This window comes from Helianthus annuus, chromosome 4 (assembly GCF_002127325.2).
Source record: "Helianthus annuus cultivar XRQ/B chromosome 4, HanXRQr2.0-SUNRISE, whole genome shotgun sequence".
In the NCBI taxonomy this organism is placed as follows: Eukaryota; Viridiplantae; Streptophyta; class Magnoliopsida; order Asterales; family Asteraceae; genus Helianthus; species Helianthus annuus.
In genome coordinates, this window is record NC_035436.2 from 14024055 (window position 1) to 14045917 (window position 21863).

Genomic DNA, 21863 nt, shown 5'->3' on the forward strand with positions numbered 1-21863 from the left:
GACTAGATCTAACATCAACCAAGATAAGAGATGTTCCATCCAGCATCTATAAGCTAAAGCATCTCAATTATCTTTACCTTTCTACTGGTCGGATGCTCCTATAAGTCATCTTCCCGATAGCATATCTTTGTTGAAAGATCTTCATATTATCGGATAAAAAAGAGGGATTGATCCAGATGCAATTCTATTTCAAGAAAAACAACATATTACATTTGCTCCCAAAAGGAGAAGGGCCAATACTGAAGCAATAACAAGCGATGCAGGTTTTTGTTGAAATATATAATGTTATAAACTCACTGAATAGCATATATTCTAGTGAGATGTATTTGAAATATATTTATGGTTTGTAGGTGACAAGGTTAAAGAACGAAAGATGGAGGATCACTGATGAAACTTTGTGAAAGACTAGAGCTGGAGGGGCATATTGAAACTAGTCTTAAATCCGTGTTCAGAACATATAATAATTCTACTGTTGACATTTGTAGTGTTTACGAATTATCTGTGATGAATTGAAACAAATTGTTTGGTTGTGAATCATTATATTAAGGTTGCTTTATTTGGTTGTTTGAATTGATACTTGCTGGTGATGTCGGGGCAGATTCAAATAAGGAAAAGGCAAGATGGGTCTGATTTGATGTTCATGTTTGTGTTCGTTTTGATATCCTCTGTTCTACCAAGTGATCATCACATAAAGAATCTATGGTATTGGTTCTCTTAACCAACGGATGATTTGCAACCAGTTTTGGAAACGACTTGAAGGATGAATTAAACGAAGAATCATTTTATAATGAGACATGAATCATGAAAACAAGGGGTCAACAATTCAATACTTAAGGGGTTTTTTATGAAAATATGTTAGCTTGGAATGAGAGAATCACACAAGAGAGAGAGAAGAAAACCCAAATCAAGCTTAGTTTCATAGCTTGGGGTTGTTATCTTTATAACTACCATTAACTACTTCTTACACATGTTACAATTACAGTCCCTCCACTATCACTTATTACAATTGCATACCCTCAACTAACCTAACAGATTTATATTGTAACAATACCCCCCTTCTTTATAAAATTTTTGTCCTCAAAAATTGAAATTGGGGAATCTCAGTTGAACATCCTCCAAAAATTCCCAAGAAGCCTCCGAAACAGGCAGACCTTCCCAATGAACTAACACTTTCATTGCAGTTTTAGAACCCTGTTTCACCAACTGACGGTCCAGCACAGCTCGTGATTGTAATATAAACCTCGGACCTTGTGGAATTGGTCTAGTGACAACAGTGGAGCCTCGAGCCTTCTTTAGCAAGGATACATGGAAAGTGTGATGGATTTGAGCATGTGCCGGTAAGTCCAATTTATAAGAAACTTTCCCAATTCTTTGTAGAACTAGGAATGGACCGAAATATCGAGGTGATAGTTTCCTGTTTTGATGAGTTTTTAAGGATTGTTGTGAAAATGGGTGTAATTTGACATACACCCAATCCCCTGGTTCAAATTCTCTGTCAACCCTCTGTGCATCAATCAATTGTTTCATCCTGTTCCTAGCAATCTCAAGATTAGCTTTCAATTTCACAATCATACTTTCCCTGTCTCTGTAAAAATCTTCCACTACTGCAACAGTAGTTTCACCAGAAATATAAGGAATGTGAATATTAGGCTTAACTCCAAATAGGGCTTCATAGGGAGTCATTTTAATAGTGGAGTGCCAAGTACTGTTGTACCACCACTGAGCTAAAGGAACCCATTTTACCCAAGTCAATGGAGCATCCATGCTCATAGCCCTTAGATAAGACTCTAAACATCTGTTTAGGACTTCAGTTTGTCCATCAGATTGTGAGTGATAAGAAGATGACATAGCTAGCTCAATGCCTTGTAGTTTCATGAATTCTTTCCAAAATGTACTGAAGAACACAGGATCTCTGTCTGAGACTATTGTGGCAGGGCAACCATGAATTTTGAATACATTGTCCATAACAACACTGGCCACAGTAGCAGCAGAGTAGGGATGACTCAATAACAAAAAATGACCATACTTAGTTAGCCTGTCCACCAATACTAATATTGTATCTTTGCCCTGGACTTTAGGTAAACCAGACACAAAATCCATTGAAATATCACTGAAAATGGATTTTGGAACGGGCAGTGGTTGTAACAGTCCAGGTGTGGCAGTGGTTTCATACTTAGCCCTCTGACATATTGTGCATTCCAAGACAAACTTATGCACATATTTAGAACAGCCTTTCCAATAGAAAAAAATCTTTAATCCTGTTAAGTGTAGGGGTCACACCTGAATGTCCTCCAATGGCTGAAGCATGAAATAATGATAAGATCTCCTGTTTGAGAGGAACGTCATTAGGAATTAGCAGCTTATCTTTTCTTTTTAAACACTGACCATCCCAACTTCTGTTAGCAATCACCACTCCCTGTTTAAGTTTGTCAATAAGGTCTTTGGTGACAGGATCATGTTGCCAAGCATCTTGAATCTTTTGCCATAAGGTAGGATGAATTGAACTTAAACTGATTTGAAACAAAGCCAAACCCTGCACCCTTGATAAGGCATCTGCTGCGACATTATCTGCCCCTTGTTTGTAACAAATTTCATAGTCATACCCTAGGAGTTTTGAAAGCCATTTCTGCTTCAGGGGAGTTACAATCTTCTGTTCCAACAAGTATTTTAAGCTTTGATGATCAGTTTTGATGACAAATGGTTTGGTAACCAAATAGTGATGCCACTGTTTGACAGCCATGAGAATGGATAGTAATTCTTTTTCATAAACAGATAAACTCTGTTGCTTAGGAGATAGTGCTTTGCTAATGTATGCCAAAGGGTGCCCTTCCTGCATTAAGACTGCACCCATCCCCTTTGCTGATGCATCAGTTTCCACAATGAATTTCTTTGAAAAATCAGGAAGTTTCAGAACAGGAGGTGTACTAAGAGCCTCTTTGAGCTGGTCAAAAGCTAACTGAGCTTCAATGGTCCAACTAAAACTGTCTTTCTTTAATAATTCAGTAAGAGGTTTGGCTAAGGATCCAAAACTCTTAATGAATCTTCTGTAATACCCTGCTAGTCCTAAAAAAACCCCTTAGCTGTTTAACAATGGTTGGAATAGGCCATTCTTGAACTGCTTTGAGCTTGCTAGGATCAGTAGAAACACCTTCTTTAGTAATGATGTGGCCTAAATATTCCACTTTTCCACCACCAAATGAGCATTTAGACTTTTTAGCCTTAAGAGCATTAACCCTTATAAGTTGTAACACAGATTTAAGGTCCAACAGGTGTTGCTGCCATGTACCACTGTACACCAAAATGTCATAAAAAAACTAATGCACATTTCCTTAAAACATCCTTGAACGTGGCATTCATCAAAGATTGGAATGTGGCTGGTGCATTAGTAAGGCCAAAGGGTAATACTAGAAACTCAAAATGGCCCTGGTGAGTCTTAAATGCATTTTTATAGATGTCAGGCTCATACATCCTCACCTGATGATATCCAGACCTCAGGTCAAGTTTAGAAAATATACTAGCTCCTTGTAACTCATCCAGAAGTTCTTCAATCAGAGGAATAGGAAAAACATCCTTAATAGTTGCTTCATTCAACCTTCTGTAGTCCACACACATTCTCCAAGATCCATCTTTCTTTTTGACAAGGACTACTAGTGCAGCAAAAGAACTGATGATGTGTCTTATCACACCTAAATCTAACAATTCTTGTGTCATTTGTTCAGTGATATCCTTTTGGGCACCAGGATATCTATAGGGATTCAAATTCAGGTTCACTTTGTCATCTTTTAATACAATTTTGTGATCAAAAGGTCTTAAAGGAGGTAAACCCTGAGGAACTTCAAAGATGTCCTCATATTCTTGTAACAATATGTCTAGGTTAGCCTTTTCTTCAATATCACCAATGATTGGTTGATACATGCAATCTTTAGTTGTTGAATCTTGAATGGTAAACAATTGAGCATGAGAAACATTCACTTGAGACTTGATCATCATTGCTATTTTCTCCATTGAACACAAACTCACCCCTTGCTTCTTAGTTCCCCTGAGTTCAAATTCTTGAGCAGCCACACTAAATTTCATAATCAAGTTTTTGAAATTCAATATAATGTCATTCAAAGTTTCTAACCACTGAATGCCCAATACAATATCATAGTTATTGAGAGATCAATTACCAGCATGTCAAGAGTAAACCGGTTGCCCTGCATGACCCACTGAAAGTCCTTGCAGACATTTACACATTCCACTTTATTACCATCAGCTACAGTGACTTGTACATTATTAATTTGTTTGACTGGACACCTTAACTTTTGGGCCAAAGCACTGCTCATAAAGTTGTGGGTAGACCCACTGTCCAACAAAATATACAGTTGCTTGGTACCAATTGTGCCCACTACTTGCATAGTGGAGTAGGAAGGGATACCCATAAGGGCATTTAAGGAAATCTGTGGATCACCCTGCACAGAAGACTCTTCCTCCGATCCTTCCAATTCTTCATCCTCAGGATATTCATCCACTTCCACTAAAAACAACTGTTTCTTGCCTTTGCACACTCTGCTATGCCCTGCTACATACTTTTCATTACAATAAAAACATTCTCCCTTTGCCCTTTTTGTCATCCATGTATTTATTTGTAACTTTCTTGGGAACAATTGCATTTGATGGTACAGAATTGACAGGAGTGGCTAGCACAGGCTGCTTGCCAATATTTGTCAAATTGTTAGTTCTTGTGGATTGGGAATTGTATTTCTAACTGGTGGAGCCTGTGTTACTCATACTACCCAAACCCAGGGTCTTATTTGACTGATTCTGCAATCTTGCCAAAGAATATGTCTCCCTCAATGTTTTAGGTTTAAACATTTTGACATGACACTTAATTTCAGGTTTCAACCCTTCAATGAATAAACTAATTGTATACTCATAAGGTAATGTTACCTTATTCAAAAGTAGGTCAAATTCATCACAGTAATCTTCTAGTTCACCAGTTTGGATTAATGCCTTGAGTGCACCCATAGCATCCTCTATTAGTGTTGCAGCAAATCTAGTGGATGCATTTCTTGTATACTCATCCCAAGTCACATCACATATCTGTTTCCCAGAGGATTTCATAAACCCTTGATGCCATTGCAAGGCTCTACCCTCTAGATGGACAACAGCATATCTAACTTTGTACCTTTCAGGGGTATCATCTATTGAAAAAAAGTGTTCACACTTATAAATCCACCCTTCAACATCATCACCATTAAACTTGGGAAATTCCACTTTTGTTAAGCGATTACTGCTGAGCCTATCCTCTCGTTTCTTGGAATCAAAGTGCCTTGTTGTTCCAGTTTTGAAAATGTTGCTTGCATCTGATCAAAAGCTGCTTTCAAGCCCATTAGTGTTTCTTGATTTTGTGTTGTAAAAACATCTATTCGGTTGATGTCTTTTGCAAGACGTTCAACTTCCTGGTTTCGAGTAGCCATCTTACTGAATCACTAGAATGACAAAAAGTTGCAGATATGAATGAAGAAAAAAAAGAGGAAACATGAATCAAGAATCAGGCAACTGATTAATGATATGGAATAGAATGATCAACAATTGATCACTCCAAGAATCAATGGAAATGAGTAGGAATTCGAATGAATTGACAAATTGATGACGGAATTCGAAGAAAACTCGCTGAAGAAGATAATCGGAAACTGGTGGTAACCGGAATCAATGAGCTCCGATAAGAATCGGTTGGCTCTGATACCAATTGTTAGCTTGGAATGAGAGAATCACACAAGAGAGAGAAAAGAAAACCCAAATCAAGCTTAGTTTCATAGCTTGGGGTTGTTATCTTTATAACTACCATTAACTACTTCTTACACATGTTACAATTACAGTCCCTCCACTATCACTTATTACAACTGCATACCCTCAACTAACCTAACAGATTTATATTGTAACAAAATATTTATTTATCATTTCTTTCAACCAAATTTCTACCTAGAGTCTAGGGGTGTTCATCGAATCGAATATTGAATTTTTATTCGAATAATTTTATTTTCCTTTGAATTCGTATTCGATTAAAACTTATCGAATTCGAATCAAATTCGTATTCGAATAAAAAACCCAATTCGTATTCGATTAAAAATTCGAATTCGAATCCGAATCGAATTCGAATAAATTTGATTTGATTCGGATTCTTTAAAAACATGTAAATAACCATCAAAATGAAACCTAAATTTTAAAGCAGCCATTGTAACATCCCGAAAACGGGTTTGGTAATCCAACCACGTTAATAGTAAAGGACGGGTAAAATACCGTTAGTGGTAAAATTTAACCCGGTAAATATTAGGACTTAAATAAATAAACCTAATATTAATTAAATAGGAAAATAAATACTTTGAGAAAACAAAGTATATAAAAAGCCCAAATTAACGGGACATAAAACATAACGGGTTATAATTTCTCGAGCCCGTTAAAATAACTAGGAATAATTAACATAGTTAGATGATGACTTGTGTGTAGTTAAAGATCTAAAAATAAACTAAGAGAAACTAGAGGGACCAAAAGTGTTTAACTTGAAACTTGTTTTAATAAAAACATTTTATTAAAACAAAAACACTCCATTTGGAGTCTTCTGGAGATCGACCAAAGCAAGGAGGGGCGACCCAGATTTCTCAAACCCTAAGTTCATGCTATTTGATCAATTGAAGGCAAATTTCAGTCCCAAATCAAATTCCGAGCATAGATTGATGATCCCCATCGAAAGGAGATCATAAGGTATGCAATATTTGACAAAAATTCTCTACTTGAATTTCTGATCAAACCTAGAGAATTCGAAATTGATGGTTGCATGTTTGTTATTTTGATAAAATAGGAATGATATAATGTCTAGGAGTAAAACCCTAGTCAATCACATGTTGAAATCATGCTTATTTCTTGTGAATTCACAATCACCATTGAAGGTGATAAGTGGGTGTTGTAGGAACATGTTAAACACTAGAATTTTAGTTGTGGTTCTAGTGTAATTTGAGTTCTAGGAAGTAAATTCAGATTTTGTTAATGTGAAAATAGATGTAAACATGCTTAGTTGATGTTAACCATGGCTAAATGACAAGTATTGAGCTTGATAATAAATTGTGAGAAATTATGCCCGCAAGGTGTTTGTTAAAACGCGTAATTGCCTTGTTTGACTAAATACGTGAAATAAGGGTTCAACCGGGTTCTAATCATAATGTTGATTTAACTTAATGATGCTTATTGTATGATTTAAGATAGTGACCTATAAAAGTCAAACTAACCAATGATAAAGTCGAATAGTGGTTTCGACATAGAAAATACGTAAGGTGGAATAGTCGTGAATTGAAATGACTAATCTAACCACCTTGTGAATAATGATAGTTTATCGCCTAACGAGCTAGGTGGAGGCTTGGGAAAGAAGCGCTCAAACGAATCAAGCACGAGAAGAAAGCGTATTCGGATGCGAGGTAAGTAGAGCTTACGCCCCTTTACATTATTTGCAAAGTTACTTAATTTCAAGTAATGATATGAATGCTACTAAGTGGTTGGTATATGATATTCCGACACGATTCAATGAGAGTTGGAATGAGGGGAAAATGGTAAGGAATCATGAGTTATGGTAAAAAGGGTAAAATGGTAAATTAGTCATGTAATGACGAATAAATAAAAACGGTTTTAAGTAAAACAAGTTCAAAGAAAAACAGGGATAGGTTTAAAGGGGTGAAATGGTAATTAAATACCATCTCATACGGACAAATGGTCAATTAGACTAAATGGGTCAAATGGTGTGGTTAACACCATTTGACAATAACATTTGACAATCGCTTTTTGAGTTTTGTAATTACAGGAAATAACATATGTTGCGTTGTTTTAATTAGAAAATTTAAAGCAAGAGGTATGTAAACGGGTCAATGCTATGACCCGAGCCAGGTACGCATATGTGGACTTATAGTTAAAAGTGCAAAGAAGGTCAAATATCTAGCCGAAATCCTTCATTTCAAAAAAGAAGGATTAAATGTGACCAAAGAGCCCTTAATAGGTAAACAATGTAAATGACCCTTAGAGGTTGTTTAGAAACTTATATTATGAGTTTGTAACCCTTAGATGTGTATAAAAGTTCTAGGCAAAAACATCTGTGGGTCGAACGCCTAGAAATAGTCAATTGCGGAAAAATGACCAACCGATGGGTAAAATTGGGAAAAAGGGGTTCATATGTTAAATCCACCACAAAATAGTTGTGGTGGAATATATGTAGTTAATTAGACATGGAAATTTTGTAGCATCAAAAGAAAAGCACAAGTTCTAGACTAAAATGCGTAAATACCCTTAACGGGTCAAAATAGAAGTATTAGCGAAACGGGTTAAGAATGTGTAATAACACGTGATTTGAACCTTGTACAATAGGAAATAATCATAATAATATGTTTACAAAAGAAACAAGGGCCACAATCAAGTTTGTTAGATGAAATCACGAACGGGTTAAAAGTTGGTAAAAAGGGTAATAAGTCGAGGAGTTAAAAGTCTGAAATTTTATTATGTTGGATGTTGGATTTTAACTCCATTAGATGGAGAATTAAATTACGGACGCGTAGGAAAAAGAATCGGGTAAAACGGATTAAAAACGAGAGAGTTATGCTCGTTTCCGTGAAATCGGGTCATGTTGGGTATGTACAGCAACATAATATGAATAGTCTGCCAAAAAGGGGGCTAGGTGGGGCGTCTAGACCCTAGGCGAGACGCCTAGCCCCCCTGAACTTGAAAAACGTTTAATTTTGTTTGTTTGACCCATATAACTTGTTTAAACTTGTTATTTAACTATCAAAACTAACTTTTAAGTTGGTTTTGATCATAGGTGATTGCAAAGAGTGCCCGGATGAAGATCAAGCTCAAAGAAGAACCGAACACAATAAAGTTAAAAGCTTCTGCGCGACGTTTCGTCGTATCTTTTAAACGACAAATTCAATTACATTAAGTTGTTCATTAACTTTTAAATTGTAAAAGTTTCAGTAAACTCGTATTGTCATACTACGTGTAATCGTATAAACATGTATTTTTATGAAATTTATATAAAGTATTGTATTAAACAAGCAAGGGTGTTACAGCCATAAAACACGATATCACATTAAAAAGATTCAAATAAAGTACTATAAGTCTAACATTCAAGACGAGAAGTCGGGAATAACCATTTCACATTACAAGTTAATATTTTTAGGGTTAGAAATCTATTGATAGAATTGTTACTTAGATTTTAGTTATGTGCCATGTAGTGGGTTTGGTAATGGGTGATAGAGGATCTTGTACATTAATCCAGAAGTGTGAGAAGTGTATTATAACACTATATATAATACCATATAAACACCGGGTAACACTATGTAACACTATATAACACTATGTAACACTATATAACACTATATAACAAATATAACACTATATTTTGTCGGATAGCATGTCTATGATAGATGTATAGTGTTATATAGTGTTCCATAGTGTTATATGGTGTTATATGGTGTTACATTATGTTATACGGTGTTTATATGGTGTTATATAGTGTTATATATAGTGTTATAATACACTTATCACACTTCTGTATTAATGTATAGGATCCCTACCCGGTAATGGGTAATTTTAATAGTTGGAATAAATTTTGAAAATAACTTATAGTATAGGCTAATAAAAGTCATATATGTATTATATATAAAAATAATAAATAAAAATGTATAATTTTATTCGAATTTTGAATCGAATCGAATTTGAAATTGTAAATTCGTATTAGATTCGTATTTGATTTACTTGACTCGAATTGAATCGAATTCGAATTCGAATTCTTATAATCGAAACGAATTCTTGATAATCGAAACGAATTTCGAATTTTTCAAATTCGAAACGAATTCTGAACACTCCTACTAGAGTCCATTTATCAATATTAGGAATTTCAAGTTCTGTAAGTGGCTTGTTGCACTGATCTCACTTATGTTTGTTCCTAGAAATGTTGCATTAATCTCATTTAGCCATTGCTCCAATCATTGGTGCTTTGAATCAGAAACTAACAAATTTGACTTCCGAAGTCAAACTTAGAGTTTGACTTGTAGGTTAGACTTTTGACTTTTTGAGGTCAAACCAATACTTTCTTAGTGTGTGCTTCTCCATTATTAACCGGATTAGATTCATGAGGGTTTGAAGTCAGTACATGATAACTAATATGTCGCTCTTTAGATACACATGAGGATCTGTGTTTGGGAATCACGTGTAATATTATTTCTTGAGTTTGAGATGTTGATTGATATGAGGCTTCATGACATATGCATAATAATAATAGGTCTCTGCATATGGATCCTGTATAGCAGAGAAAAGCTGATTAATTCCAAATCCATGTCTTAGACCGTGGGGTATGGTGGGGCTTGGGTTGGGGGCATGAGTTGACACGTGGAGTTGGAGCCCCGCCCCCCCCCCCCCCACCGCCTAGTGACGTGTCCGTGGGGTATGGCGGGGCGTGGGTGCACCACTTGGGTTGGCAGATTATTAAAAGAATTACAAAAAATTTATAAAATTCACACAACATTTATAAGAAAAAACCCTAAAATTTCATTAAATTTTTAAAAATTACATAATTCGAAAAAATTACATAATCCGAAGAATTACATAATTCCTAAAAATTACAAAATAAAAAACCTAGAGCGTTAGGTAAATTTCAAAAAGGGCGATCTTGTCGAACGTCTTTCGCTCCTTGCCTCGAAACTCAATGTTCGCCACCGCCACCCGGTCCTCGTGGCTTAACTCGCCGCTCGGAATGGCTTCGTAGTAAGCCTTGAAACGATCGAGCTTGGGCCGTAGCTCGCGCCATTTATGTTGGCACGCGTTGAGGTTGTGGCGGTCGTGTCCGATGTTATATCGGTAGGTTGCGAGTGCTTCCGGCCAATATCGTGTTTGGTCGGGTTGCCGCCCCTTCATAGCGTCAACGACGCTTGTGACGAGAGCCAATTCTTCCTCGTGGGTCCAAGATGCCATCTTCTTCGGGTTGGGTAGCGGGTTCGTGGGATCAAGTGGGTAGCGGTGGATAGCGACGGTTTGGGATGAGGTAGCCGGTGGGGTTTGGGGTTACATTTATAGGGGATGTTGGGGGTTGGGGTGACCGCTTGGCTTGGCCAAATGGTTTGAATTTAAAATTCAAACATTCAAACACCCGCTATGACATGGTGGTGGACAGCGAATAGGAGGCCGCCACATCGGATGTCAAAACCGCCCCACGCCCGGCTTCAAACCCAAGCCCCAAAGGCCACGCCCCAACCCAAGCCCACCCGGGGTGGTGGCTTCGGCGTTTTCCCCCAACCCACGCCCCAACCCAAGCCCCATACCCCATAGTCTTATATGTGTAGTTTTCGTATAGAACTTTTTGGGTATATACGTTTTCGACTCCCCGGTTCTATAGAAATTTTTTGGTATATACGCTTTCGACCCCCCGTCATTCGGGTCAAGCTTCGTCACTGGGTATCGGTACCGGTACTTACCGGTGTTTTACCCGTAAATACTGGTACCGGAAAACGAAGAAAATGGGAACCGGTACGGTTCAGCACCCGGTACCCGGCACCAAATCCTCATCCCTAGTTTGTGAGCATAAAATGGATGGTGCCAACTTTGATATCTGTTGTATATACAATTTTATGTTTAGGGAGGTTCTTATTCGAATTTTTTTGGTCAAAGTGGTTCATCGAGCCAACAGTGGTCAACGTCGGAAAGATGGTCTTGGATTTATTCGAATTTGATGCAATGGGCCTGTTTGGATGGGTAGTCACAAGTTTTGGGATGATTGGGCCAGAAATAAGTGTGTTTAAAAATAGGCCCAATTTACTAATGGGTTGTGGATTGCACAAAGGCCCAAAGAAAATACTTCACTGAGATGTGATTTTATATGGGATAGATATGGCCCCACTAAGTTGACTGTTATTCAGAGGTGGGCCTGGTTTGGGTGGGACACAAAATGGACTTGTTTTATTTGGGGTTACCTTTTAACATGGGCCGATCAGATGGATAATTGTTATGTTGGTGTAAGCTAGCCGAGCCAGCGCTCGATTAACTTATGAGAGCTCGGGCTCGAGCTCGGCTCGATTCGAGCTTTGCTTTCAAAGCTCGAGCTCGGCTCGTTTATTATCTATTAATTAGTATATTAAATAAAAATAATATAAATAATAGACTTTTTAGGCTCGCGAGCTCGATAAGTGAAGCTCGGGCTTGGGCTCGTTAGGTTTTTATGAAGCTCGAGCTCGGCTCGGTTCGAGCCTACTTCTTTGAGCTCGAGCTCGGCTTGCGAGTAAAACCCAAAGCTCGACTCGGCTCGACTCGGCTCCAACTATTTTGAGAACAACCTTAAACGAGCTAAAAGCTCGGCTCGAGCTCACTTCAACATCACTTAAATGAGCCAAAGCTCGGCTCGTTAATGTTATCATCATTATTAATATATTATATATAAAAAAACTAAAATTTTGTATGGGATCGTTTAGGCTCACGAGCCTAAACAAGCTTTGTATTTCAGGCTCGAGCTCGGGCTCGATAACAAAACGAGCTCTATTTCAAGCTCGAGCTCGGGCTCGTTAAGGCTCGGCTCGTTTGAGCTTTTAACCAAGCCGATCACGAGTAGCTCTCGAGCCTCTGGGCTTGTTTACACCCCTAGGTTCGAGGTCGGCTTGTAAACAAGTTTAAATAAGCTCGGCTCGACTTGGCTCGTTTACACTAAGGCTCGATAAAGCTCGACGAGCCTAACGAGCTTCACATGTGAGGCTCGAGCTCGATAAACAAACGAGCTTTGTTTTAGGCTCAAGCTCGGCTCGGGTTCGATAAGGCTCAGCTTATTTCAAGCTTTTTCTAGAGTCGATCTTAAGTAGCTCGCGCGCCGCTCGGCTTGTTTGCACCCCTAGTTAGAATTAGAGATGGGCATAATAACCGGTTCCAAACCCGACCCGGTGGAACCGACCTGGAACCGGTTCCGGTTCCTACCCGGCTAATAGTAGAACCGGTTCCGGGTTCAAAAAACCCGTAGGTTCTGACCCGGTTCCACATTTTATAGATAAAATCTGTTCGTACCCGGACCCGGTGCGTACCCAGAACCCGGTTCCTACCCGGAACAGTTCCTGGTATTACAAATAAACCCGATATGCCCATCTCTACCGTTAACTTACACCTACAAGATATAAACCGAAACATAAATATTTATTAGAACCGGTTACATTGAACGAAACATAACTAAACACGTCAAACTAAACATAACTAAACCGGTTACATAAAACACACTAAACAAGTCAAAGTGCTTCCAAATTGCGGTTCCCACAAGCTTTACACCTTGCCATCTCGTGGCTATCGCTCATTAAGCACAAGTCAAAGTGTTTCCAAATTGCGAGGTTTTGTTTAGTTTCCGAAACCATCACAACCTCGTTGTTGCAAGCCATTTTAATTGTGGAAGTTTGAAGGTGTAAGTTATTGATTTTGGGATGCAAGGAGGCAAGAAGGCAAGGAATTTATAATCGGTTTCTAATTTTTTCAGCTTTTTTCATTGAATTGACCGAAGGAAACAGTTCCTAATAGTATTTGCAATCTTTTCCATTGAATTACTATTCGGAACCGGTTCCTAATAGTATTGGCAGCTTCTTCATAGTAACCTTAGGAACCGGTCTTCTGAAGAACTGGAACCGGGTATTAAAAGGAACTGGAACCCGGTTTTTGAAGAACCAGTTCCTCCCTGGAACTGGGTACACTAGTTTTTTGGACTATAAGAATACCCGGGTATAGGAAACCCGATTTTCACACAATTCAATGCCGGAACTGGTGTACAAAAATGTGCACCTCAACTCTACTTGGAATACCAATACCAGGCCTACACATGGATTGGGATTACAGAGATAAATCACTATCATGCAATGGGCCGATTGCCTTATTTAAAGATGGGCTTTAGTGTGTATTTCAGAACTTGCGTCTTTTATTGATTTTAGGAAAATTGCATTTAAACAATCCCAAGTTTTTCAATTTGGCTGAGTTATTTGCCGATAATAATCCGAACAGGACCACTTTTGGCGGATAATAGTCCGCCGTTAAAAATAGGTTAACAGAGTTAAGTTCTTTTTTTTCCGAATTACAAACCGATGTTTTAGGGATATGATCAGAACGAGAATACGAGTCGACTTATGTAAAACTTACCTCGAAACGGTGCTCCAAACGACTAGTTTTTTGTTAATTGGAAGTTTAAACACCCGAATTGAAGCACAGTTTTCGTCGTTTGGGGCAGTATTTTGAGGTAAATTTTACATCAATCAACTTGTATCCTCGTTCTAATCAAAAGCCCTAAAACATCGGTTTGTAATTCGGAAAAAAACTTAACTCTGTTAGACTATTTTTAACGCAGACTATTATCGGCCAAAAGTGGATCAGTTCGGGTTATTATTGACAAATAACTGAGTTTGGATTATTATCAGCCAAATTGAAAAAGATGAGATTATTCAAATCCAATTTATATAAGATTTAGTAATGTAAAAATGTGATTGGGCTTAGTTGTGTGCCCCAGGTTTATTCTATTTGTATGGGACTAATCGACCACGTATGTTGATTGTACCTCCACGTATGTTGGTTGTACCTGGGTTTTGGACTTAACTTCAGGACATCCAAAGCAAGTTTTAAATCTGCAATAATCCAATTATTTCAAATTCATATTAAAATCAACATTTATAAACTCTACAATAGTCCAATTATTTCAAAATCAGTTTATGTTGCGTAAGGAATGACATATTTGAGTGAATAAATAAACCATGTTAGGTAAATGGTGAATTGTTTATTCAAAATATTATCATGCAATAAAATTTCTGTATAGAAACAAAATAAATACATTATATATTAACACATTTAATAAATATTTGTTTAAGTTTTCTCTAACATGTATTTACCATTCCATCCAGTTGCAAAACTATTTATTTATTAGGGTTGTCCAAAAAGTTCGCGGCTCACTCAAAGTTCTTGAAATAAGCTCGGTTTTAAACGAGTCAAGCTAAGCGGCTCACTAGAAGTTCACTTGAAATAAGCTCAGTTTATAAATGAGCTGAGCCCGAGCCAAGGTAGGTTTGGTTTGTGGTTCGTTCGTTACTTGGCTCGTTAGCACACTCGTTTGACTCGTTTAAATGAAACCCCATATACATACATATATATATATATATATATATATATATATATATATATATATATATATATATATATATAGTGGGGATCCTGCGAAAAATGTGTTTTTCCTAGAAAGTATAGGAAGCGATCTGGGCCATCCAATGGGTGTGTTTAATGGTTGAGATCATCTTGGTGGCATTTTGGTAATATGTGTGTCTTAAAAATAGAATTATTTAATTAATTAGGGGTAGATATGTCATTTAGCTTGTTTTAAATATGGAAATAACTGTCATTCCATAAACCACCCCACATTTCTTGCGATTTTCTCTCCCTCTCCCCCTTTCTCTCGTCTATCTCTCTTCCTTCTATCCTTCAGGAAGAAACACAACATCAAGAAAACACATCGTGACAAATGTCACACATCGTAACAACATGAATGGTAAAACAAAGCGTCAAGAAATCCTCCAGCATTACCAGCATGAATGGTAAAACACAAGTGTATCAAATTGCTTTGCTGTTAAAACACAATGTCAAGAAATCCTCCAGCATTACCAGCATGAATGGTAAAACACAACGTCAAGAAATCCTCCAGCATTACCAGAATGAATGCTAAAACACAACGGCATCAAACTGCTTGCTGTTAAAACACAATGTCAAAAAATCCTCCAGCATTACCAGCATGGATGGTAAAACACAGCATCAAGAAATCCTCCAGCATTACAAACATGAATGCTAAAACACAACTGTATTAATCAGTTTGCTGTTAAAACACAATGTCAAGAAATCCTCCAGCATTACCAGCATGGATGGTAAAACATAGCGTCACGAAATCCTCCAGCATTACCAACATGAATGCTAAACACAACTGTATTAATCTGCTTGCTGTTAAAACACAATGTCAAGAAATCCTCCAGCATTACCAGCATGAATGGTAAAACACAGCGTCAAGAAATCCTCCAACATTACCCAACATTACCAACATGAATGCTAAAATACAACTGTATTAATCTGCTTGCTGTTAAAACACAATGTCAAGAAATCATCCAGCATTACCAACATGAATGGTAAAACGCATCGTCAAGAAAACGGAGATGATATGAACAGTATTTGAATCGGATGACGAAAATCAAGTGCCGGAACTTGTCGGACGTGATTGTCGGAGGCGATTGTCGGATTGAAGTTGATGGTGATGGTTATGGGTGGTGACTGAAAGATGGAGGTTAATTAATGACGAACGAGACGCGTTTCGGATCGAGTTCAGATGGTGATGATGAACTCGGAGATGGTGGGGATGGAGAAGTGTTTGATGATTACAAAGACGAAGAAGGAGAAGGTTGCGGCATTCAGAAAATCTTGGAGAAACAGTTTCCATAATTTTATGCATTGTTAGTTAATGAGAGATAAAATTCCAAAAATAAAATAAAATGTCAAATTACACAAGTTCCCTTTTAGTTAAAATCCCTCCATGCCATGTGTCACATTCTTATTGCTTCCTAGACTTTCTAGGAAAAACCCACTTTCTATCCAACACCCCCTCTCTCTCTCTCTATATATATATATATATATATATATATATATAAGGGGACCGTTAAAATGAGAACCACCCCGAGTTGTAAGAATCGTGAGAACTACACCGTACGGGGCGAGGTGGACCAATTTTTTTCATAAACGTAGATGCGTGTATTATAACAACATTTGTAAAAAATTTCAAAAAAAATGTCGTGTGTGTAGTTTTGAGCACCACAAGTTTGTGTTTACGGGTACCGTAAATTTAACCGGAAAATTTACGGTACCCGTAAACACAAACTTGTGGTGCTCAAAGCTACACACACGACATTTTTTTTTGATTTTTTTTACAAATGTGTTTATAATACACGCATCTACGTTTATTAAAAAAAATTTGGTCCATCTCGCCCCGGATCAAGTAGTTCTCACGGTTCTTACAACTCGAGGTGGTTCTCATTTTAACGGGCACTTATATATATATATATATATGTGTGTGTGTGTGTGTGTGTGTGTGTGTGTAAAGATTACAACCTAAAACTCTAATATATTTTAAGCATTGGTGTTTAGTTAGTAATGCGTTTTTATCAAAAGAAATAGATTGTTAAGCTTTATTTTAATTAGTAATAGTCATATTGATTTAAAAAGATATAAACTAAGGTAACTTGCTTTCTTCTCTTGTTCATTTTTATAGTTTTCCAAAAATCGGTGTTCTGTTAGCCTAAATACGTTTTATTTATTGCTTTCTGGTTTTATGTTTATCATTATGAGTAAAAAATATCATAAATATAAACTTTTTTGAATAAACAAGCCGGCTTGATGTGTCACGAGCTGCCCCAAGCTTTTGACTAGCCGAGCTCGAGCCCAAAATTTGAGCTCGTTAATTTAAACGAGCCGGCGTGACGTATTGGCTCAACTTTGCTTGATTTTTATACGAGCTAAGCCCAACGCGACCTTGACTCGTTCACAAGCTTATTGTATACAAATGGAGATAACCATACCAATGGTATGTTGGTTTAGTTCAACCATATTGCACAAGTAATCCAACTGGGGTAGCCTTGTAAACAAGACGAGTAGGTGGGGCTCGACTGGTTTGTTTATCTTAATGAGTTAAAATGTTGAGACTGAACAATCAAACTCAATTCTTAAAAGTTTGATTCAACTCGCTTACTTTTATAGTTTTAAATTTATATATACGCCCGATCCTATCCAGGCACGGTGTGAGGTTGGTGAAACCTAATAGCGCTATCAACTAATAACCCGTTTGCCAGGCCCCGCCGTCTAATCGGTATAGAAAGTGGGGACTTCATGATAGAGTTGCGTTTAATACACTTGTTGCATCTAATATAAATAGTAATTAACCGTATTCCAAACCAGGAATAGGAAGCAATCCCAACCCTGGGAAAGTGTCGTTTTTTCCGTTTCCCAACCATCGGGAACGCATGCTTTTGGTAAAGTGTGTGAATTCACCTTGGTTTGCTCAGCAGATAGTTTACTTGTTCTAAAGTTTGGTCAACCACTTCCTATCATGGTTACCAAGTTATAATTAGGTTCGTATTCAAGTAACATCACGTATACACGTTTTTAACATGTAGCACACAAGTTTTCATGTTTCACATACATGCACTTACGAATCCACAACAGTCTAATAGATGAACAGTAGCACAGACAGTTCAGTATATATATATACATATATAGCCCATTAGTGTGCGGCCCATTAATTCGTAGCCTAATAGTAAGTGTGTGGTCTAATACATAATAAGTGTATGGTTGTGTATGTACGGTCTACTATATTAATCAGTCCAACAAGGAGTGTGTGGTCTAGTAACTTATCTGGTCCAAAACCTGAGGGTGTGGCCCAATTAACTTATTGTCACACCCTTTTCACAGGCGGAAGCACGAGGTGTGATCATGAAAGGTTCTCATTGCATACGATAAGTAAACATACTACATGATATAAAACAAACTCCATTTTGCCATTCAAAGTTTAATCATCCAAAATACAATTTAAGTTTAGAGTTTACATCTTAACAAAAGATAATTGTTTGAAAGTTTACAACGTCATTTTAAATTAAATATCAAAGTTTTGTTTCCTATATCACCGCAAGGAGACGAGATATAACAAACAAATCTATCAAAAGGTGGCAATGAACATAACACTACATCTTGAACAAAAGAGGCCGCGAGCATTTCCACTAATTTCCTGAAATACATGTCTGTTTAAAAATCGTCAACAAAAGTTGGTGTGAATTCATGCAGTTTGTATAAAATTTAAGATTTGTAATTGTATAAAACATGGTATGTAATTGTAAAATGTAAGTTTGTGAGTTGTAATGAAAGGGAACCGAGATCACTAATGTTTTGCAAGGACATTAACATGTGTGACGACATAGGAAGCATCCAAACCTAGCTGATTTTTAACGTCGATTACCCTTCGACTGTGACCCAAAGCACTCTATGGCAATGTGTGGCCAAGAGAGTGAGGCTGCCCGGACCTGCTAGATCTAACCCTTGCTCTTTCGGTCTAACTTAGATTAATGGTGCTTACGTATACCCTATTCGTGACATGATCTATGTATGATTCCTTTGTTTTAAACATACCATTGTACATGTATTTTCCCCAAAGTTTAGAAAACAATAGAAATGTTTAAAAGTGGGGACATGAAATCATGGGTTTGCGTCTTGAGCGTCTAACTTCACCGGTGGTCCTCTTGGTAGATGACGTAACCTATAAACGTTCTACGTACGTTAATCACCTAAACTTGTAATCATTTAAGTACAAGTTACCATTTTGTTCTATGTATTCGTTGTGTTTTACATGTATATGTTCTTGAATTATTAATATATATTTCACCATATATTTGGTGTTGTATTTGTTATGTGTAATTATATATTTTATTCACAAAAATATATTTGGGTTTGAGAAGTTCTAAAGAGATATATGTTAAGAATAATATATTTTTAACTCGTCCGAATATATGATACTTATATTATTTTTCTAAATACATATAAGTAATTTAACAAATAATATTTCTAATATTATTTTTGTATAAGTATACTTAGGAAAGTATACTTGTATTTAAGTGTAAATACTTATGTATTTTACATTATTTTCCAAAAATCAATTCTTTTGATTTTTAATAATTTCCGGAATTATATTTCTTAAAAGTAATATATTTTTAAGGTTTAATTGTTATATATATATATATATATATATATATATATATATACATATACTCTTCACTTGTCTGTTTTTGTATAATCTTCATTATTTGTAGTGATTATTTATATAGGACGAGGATCATTACAGCACACTAATTATTGCGAGAACAAAAAGAACAACTCTAAATCACTAGATTTTATGATTTAAAGTTCATATTTTTTTAATTTTATATTTCCTACATTCGTATGTATATTATATATGCATGGAAAACCTTATATTTTTACTTATACTTAGCCTACATACATGTAGGTAATTTAACCTACACAGAATGCACATATATGTAGGTTATATGAAAAAAAAAATTCATATTTTGTTTTGAATTCTAGCGTGAGAAACAATAAATCTTCCATTTGTAACATTTTCTTTACTTTTTAGGTTTTTAGGATTGAAAAAATGGGTGATTCATTTTGTTCCGCGTGTTCTCGCAATATTTAGTGTTCTGCATAGAAGCTTCCCCTATTTATATATAAGTCCATAAATATATATAATTGTCCAATAATGTCCAAATATTGTCCAAGTCCATGTATTTGTGAAGTATATATTTTTATTAATATATATATATATATATATATATATATATATATATATATATATATATTTGTCCATATACCCTTTCATGGGTAAATTGTTGTATACATATATTCTTAAGTACTTCTTATGTATTTTTATGTGTATTTTGGTAGTTATACTCCTTTGGAGTATTTAGTGTATTATCAAGTTCCTAACATACACTAATACATATAATACACATAATATACACTTAGCACATAATTTTTGTGACCACTAAATATATATATATTTTTCCTAAAATATACATACTTATAACTGATTTTATCCTTGAAGAAAACCTTATTTTCTTGGCTTGTATTTTAGTATAAAAATTAGGAAACCTTGGAAAAAAATTTTAGGACAATTTTTGTAAAGAAAGTTTCACCAAAACTTATATTTTTCTAAGTGTCAAAATTTTATAATTTTTTTTACATATTTTCACCTAAAAATGGAGGTTTCCCATGTTTTTAAAACATGTGTTTATTTTCTTTAAATCATCAAGATTCAAGATTCAAAAATTTAACAAGCAAAAATCACTAAAATCATCATGTTTATTTATGTGATGAACTTGAATATTCTTAAAAATACGTAGTCTTTTAAATCCATGCTTTACATACTTAGATCTTTTTAAATCAAAGCTTCTTGTTAAATTTTCTTGAACTTTAATGAAACTTTATTTCATAAACTTAACCATCCACTTGTTTAGTGGTTTCAAGATCATGAAAAACTTTCTTTAAAACGATTTTCATACTTACTTTAAAGATCTTTCAAGTTCATCTTAAAGTTTCATCATGGATCTTTCAAGACCCATGCTTAAACTTGTTAGATCTAAGCTTCTAACAAGCTTACACATGATGGATCTAACTAAAAACACAAGATCAACATCAACAACTTCACAACATACATCAAACAACACTAATATTACTTGTTTTCACTTAGATTATGTTAGATCTTCATGTCTTCATTTTTTAAAGTTTATTTTCTTAGATGGTGTAACTTGTACATAACATTAACATGAAGTAAAAGTGAGTGTATGAGGTTTACTGCTAGCTCTTGTGGCTAGGGAAGTGGCAAAGAACAAGACGAAGATGAAAATGATGCAAACAAGGTGGTTAAAAGCTCCAAGTGATGGTCCTTCAACTTCCTTTACTTGAAACCTTCTTAGAACATCTTCATACACCTTTGTATAACCTTGGATCTTCTTGAAAGTGAAATAAAAATAAGGATGTATGTGTGTGTTCTTGAGGCCGAGAGTAGAAGGCGAGAAGGAGAGGAAAAGATGAGAATTTTGAATGAGTAAGTGATAAGGTTTATCACTCTTAGGTCATTCTTATAATCATCCAACAACTCATTAACCTTAGGGTCATATGTCTAAACATCTTTGACCAAACAATGGTTTGGTCAATGGAGAACGATGTGGGGCCACTTAAGGGGCCGACCTAAGCGGGGGGGGGGGGTATTGTGCATGTTT

The 21863-nt window shown here is 36.2% G+C and overlaps 1 protein-coding gene across 1 annotated transcript; it reads right to left on the minus strand.

The window, feature by feature from the left end:
- Positions 1-4743: 4743 nt before the first annotated feature.
- LOC110932921 lies at positions 4744-5459 on the minus strand. The gene is made up of 2 exons (XM_022176173.1): positions 5312-5459; positions 4744-5183 (listed from the first exon to the last, which is right to left on the minus strand). The coding sequence occupies exons 1-2, from the start codon at positions 5457-5459 to the stop codon at positions 4744-4746; spliced, it is 588 nt and encodes a 195-aa protein (XP_022031865.1).
- Between the last annotated feature and the right edge of the window lie 16404 nt (positions 5460-21863).

Excerpts from the sequence above, each read along its gene's own strand:
- LOC110932921 (XM_022176173.1), bottom strand. The coding sequence starts at position 5,459 with ATGGCTACTCGAAACCAGGAAGTTGAACGTCTTGCAAAAGACATCAAC. Across the intron at positions 5,184-5,311 it reads TTCAAAACTGGAACAACAAG|ATGATACCCCTGAAAGGTAC; the intron begins GCACTTTGATTC and ends TTTTTTCAATAG.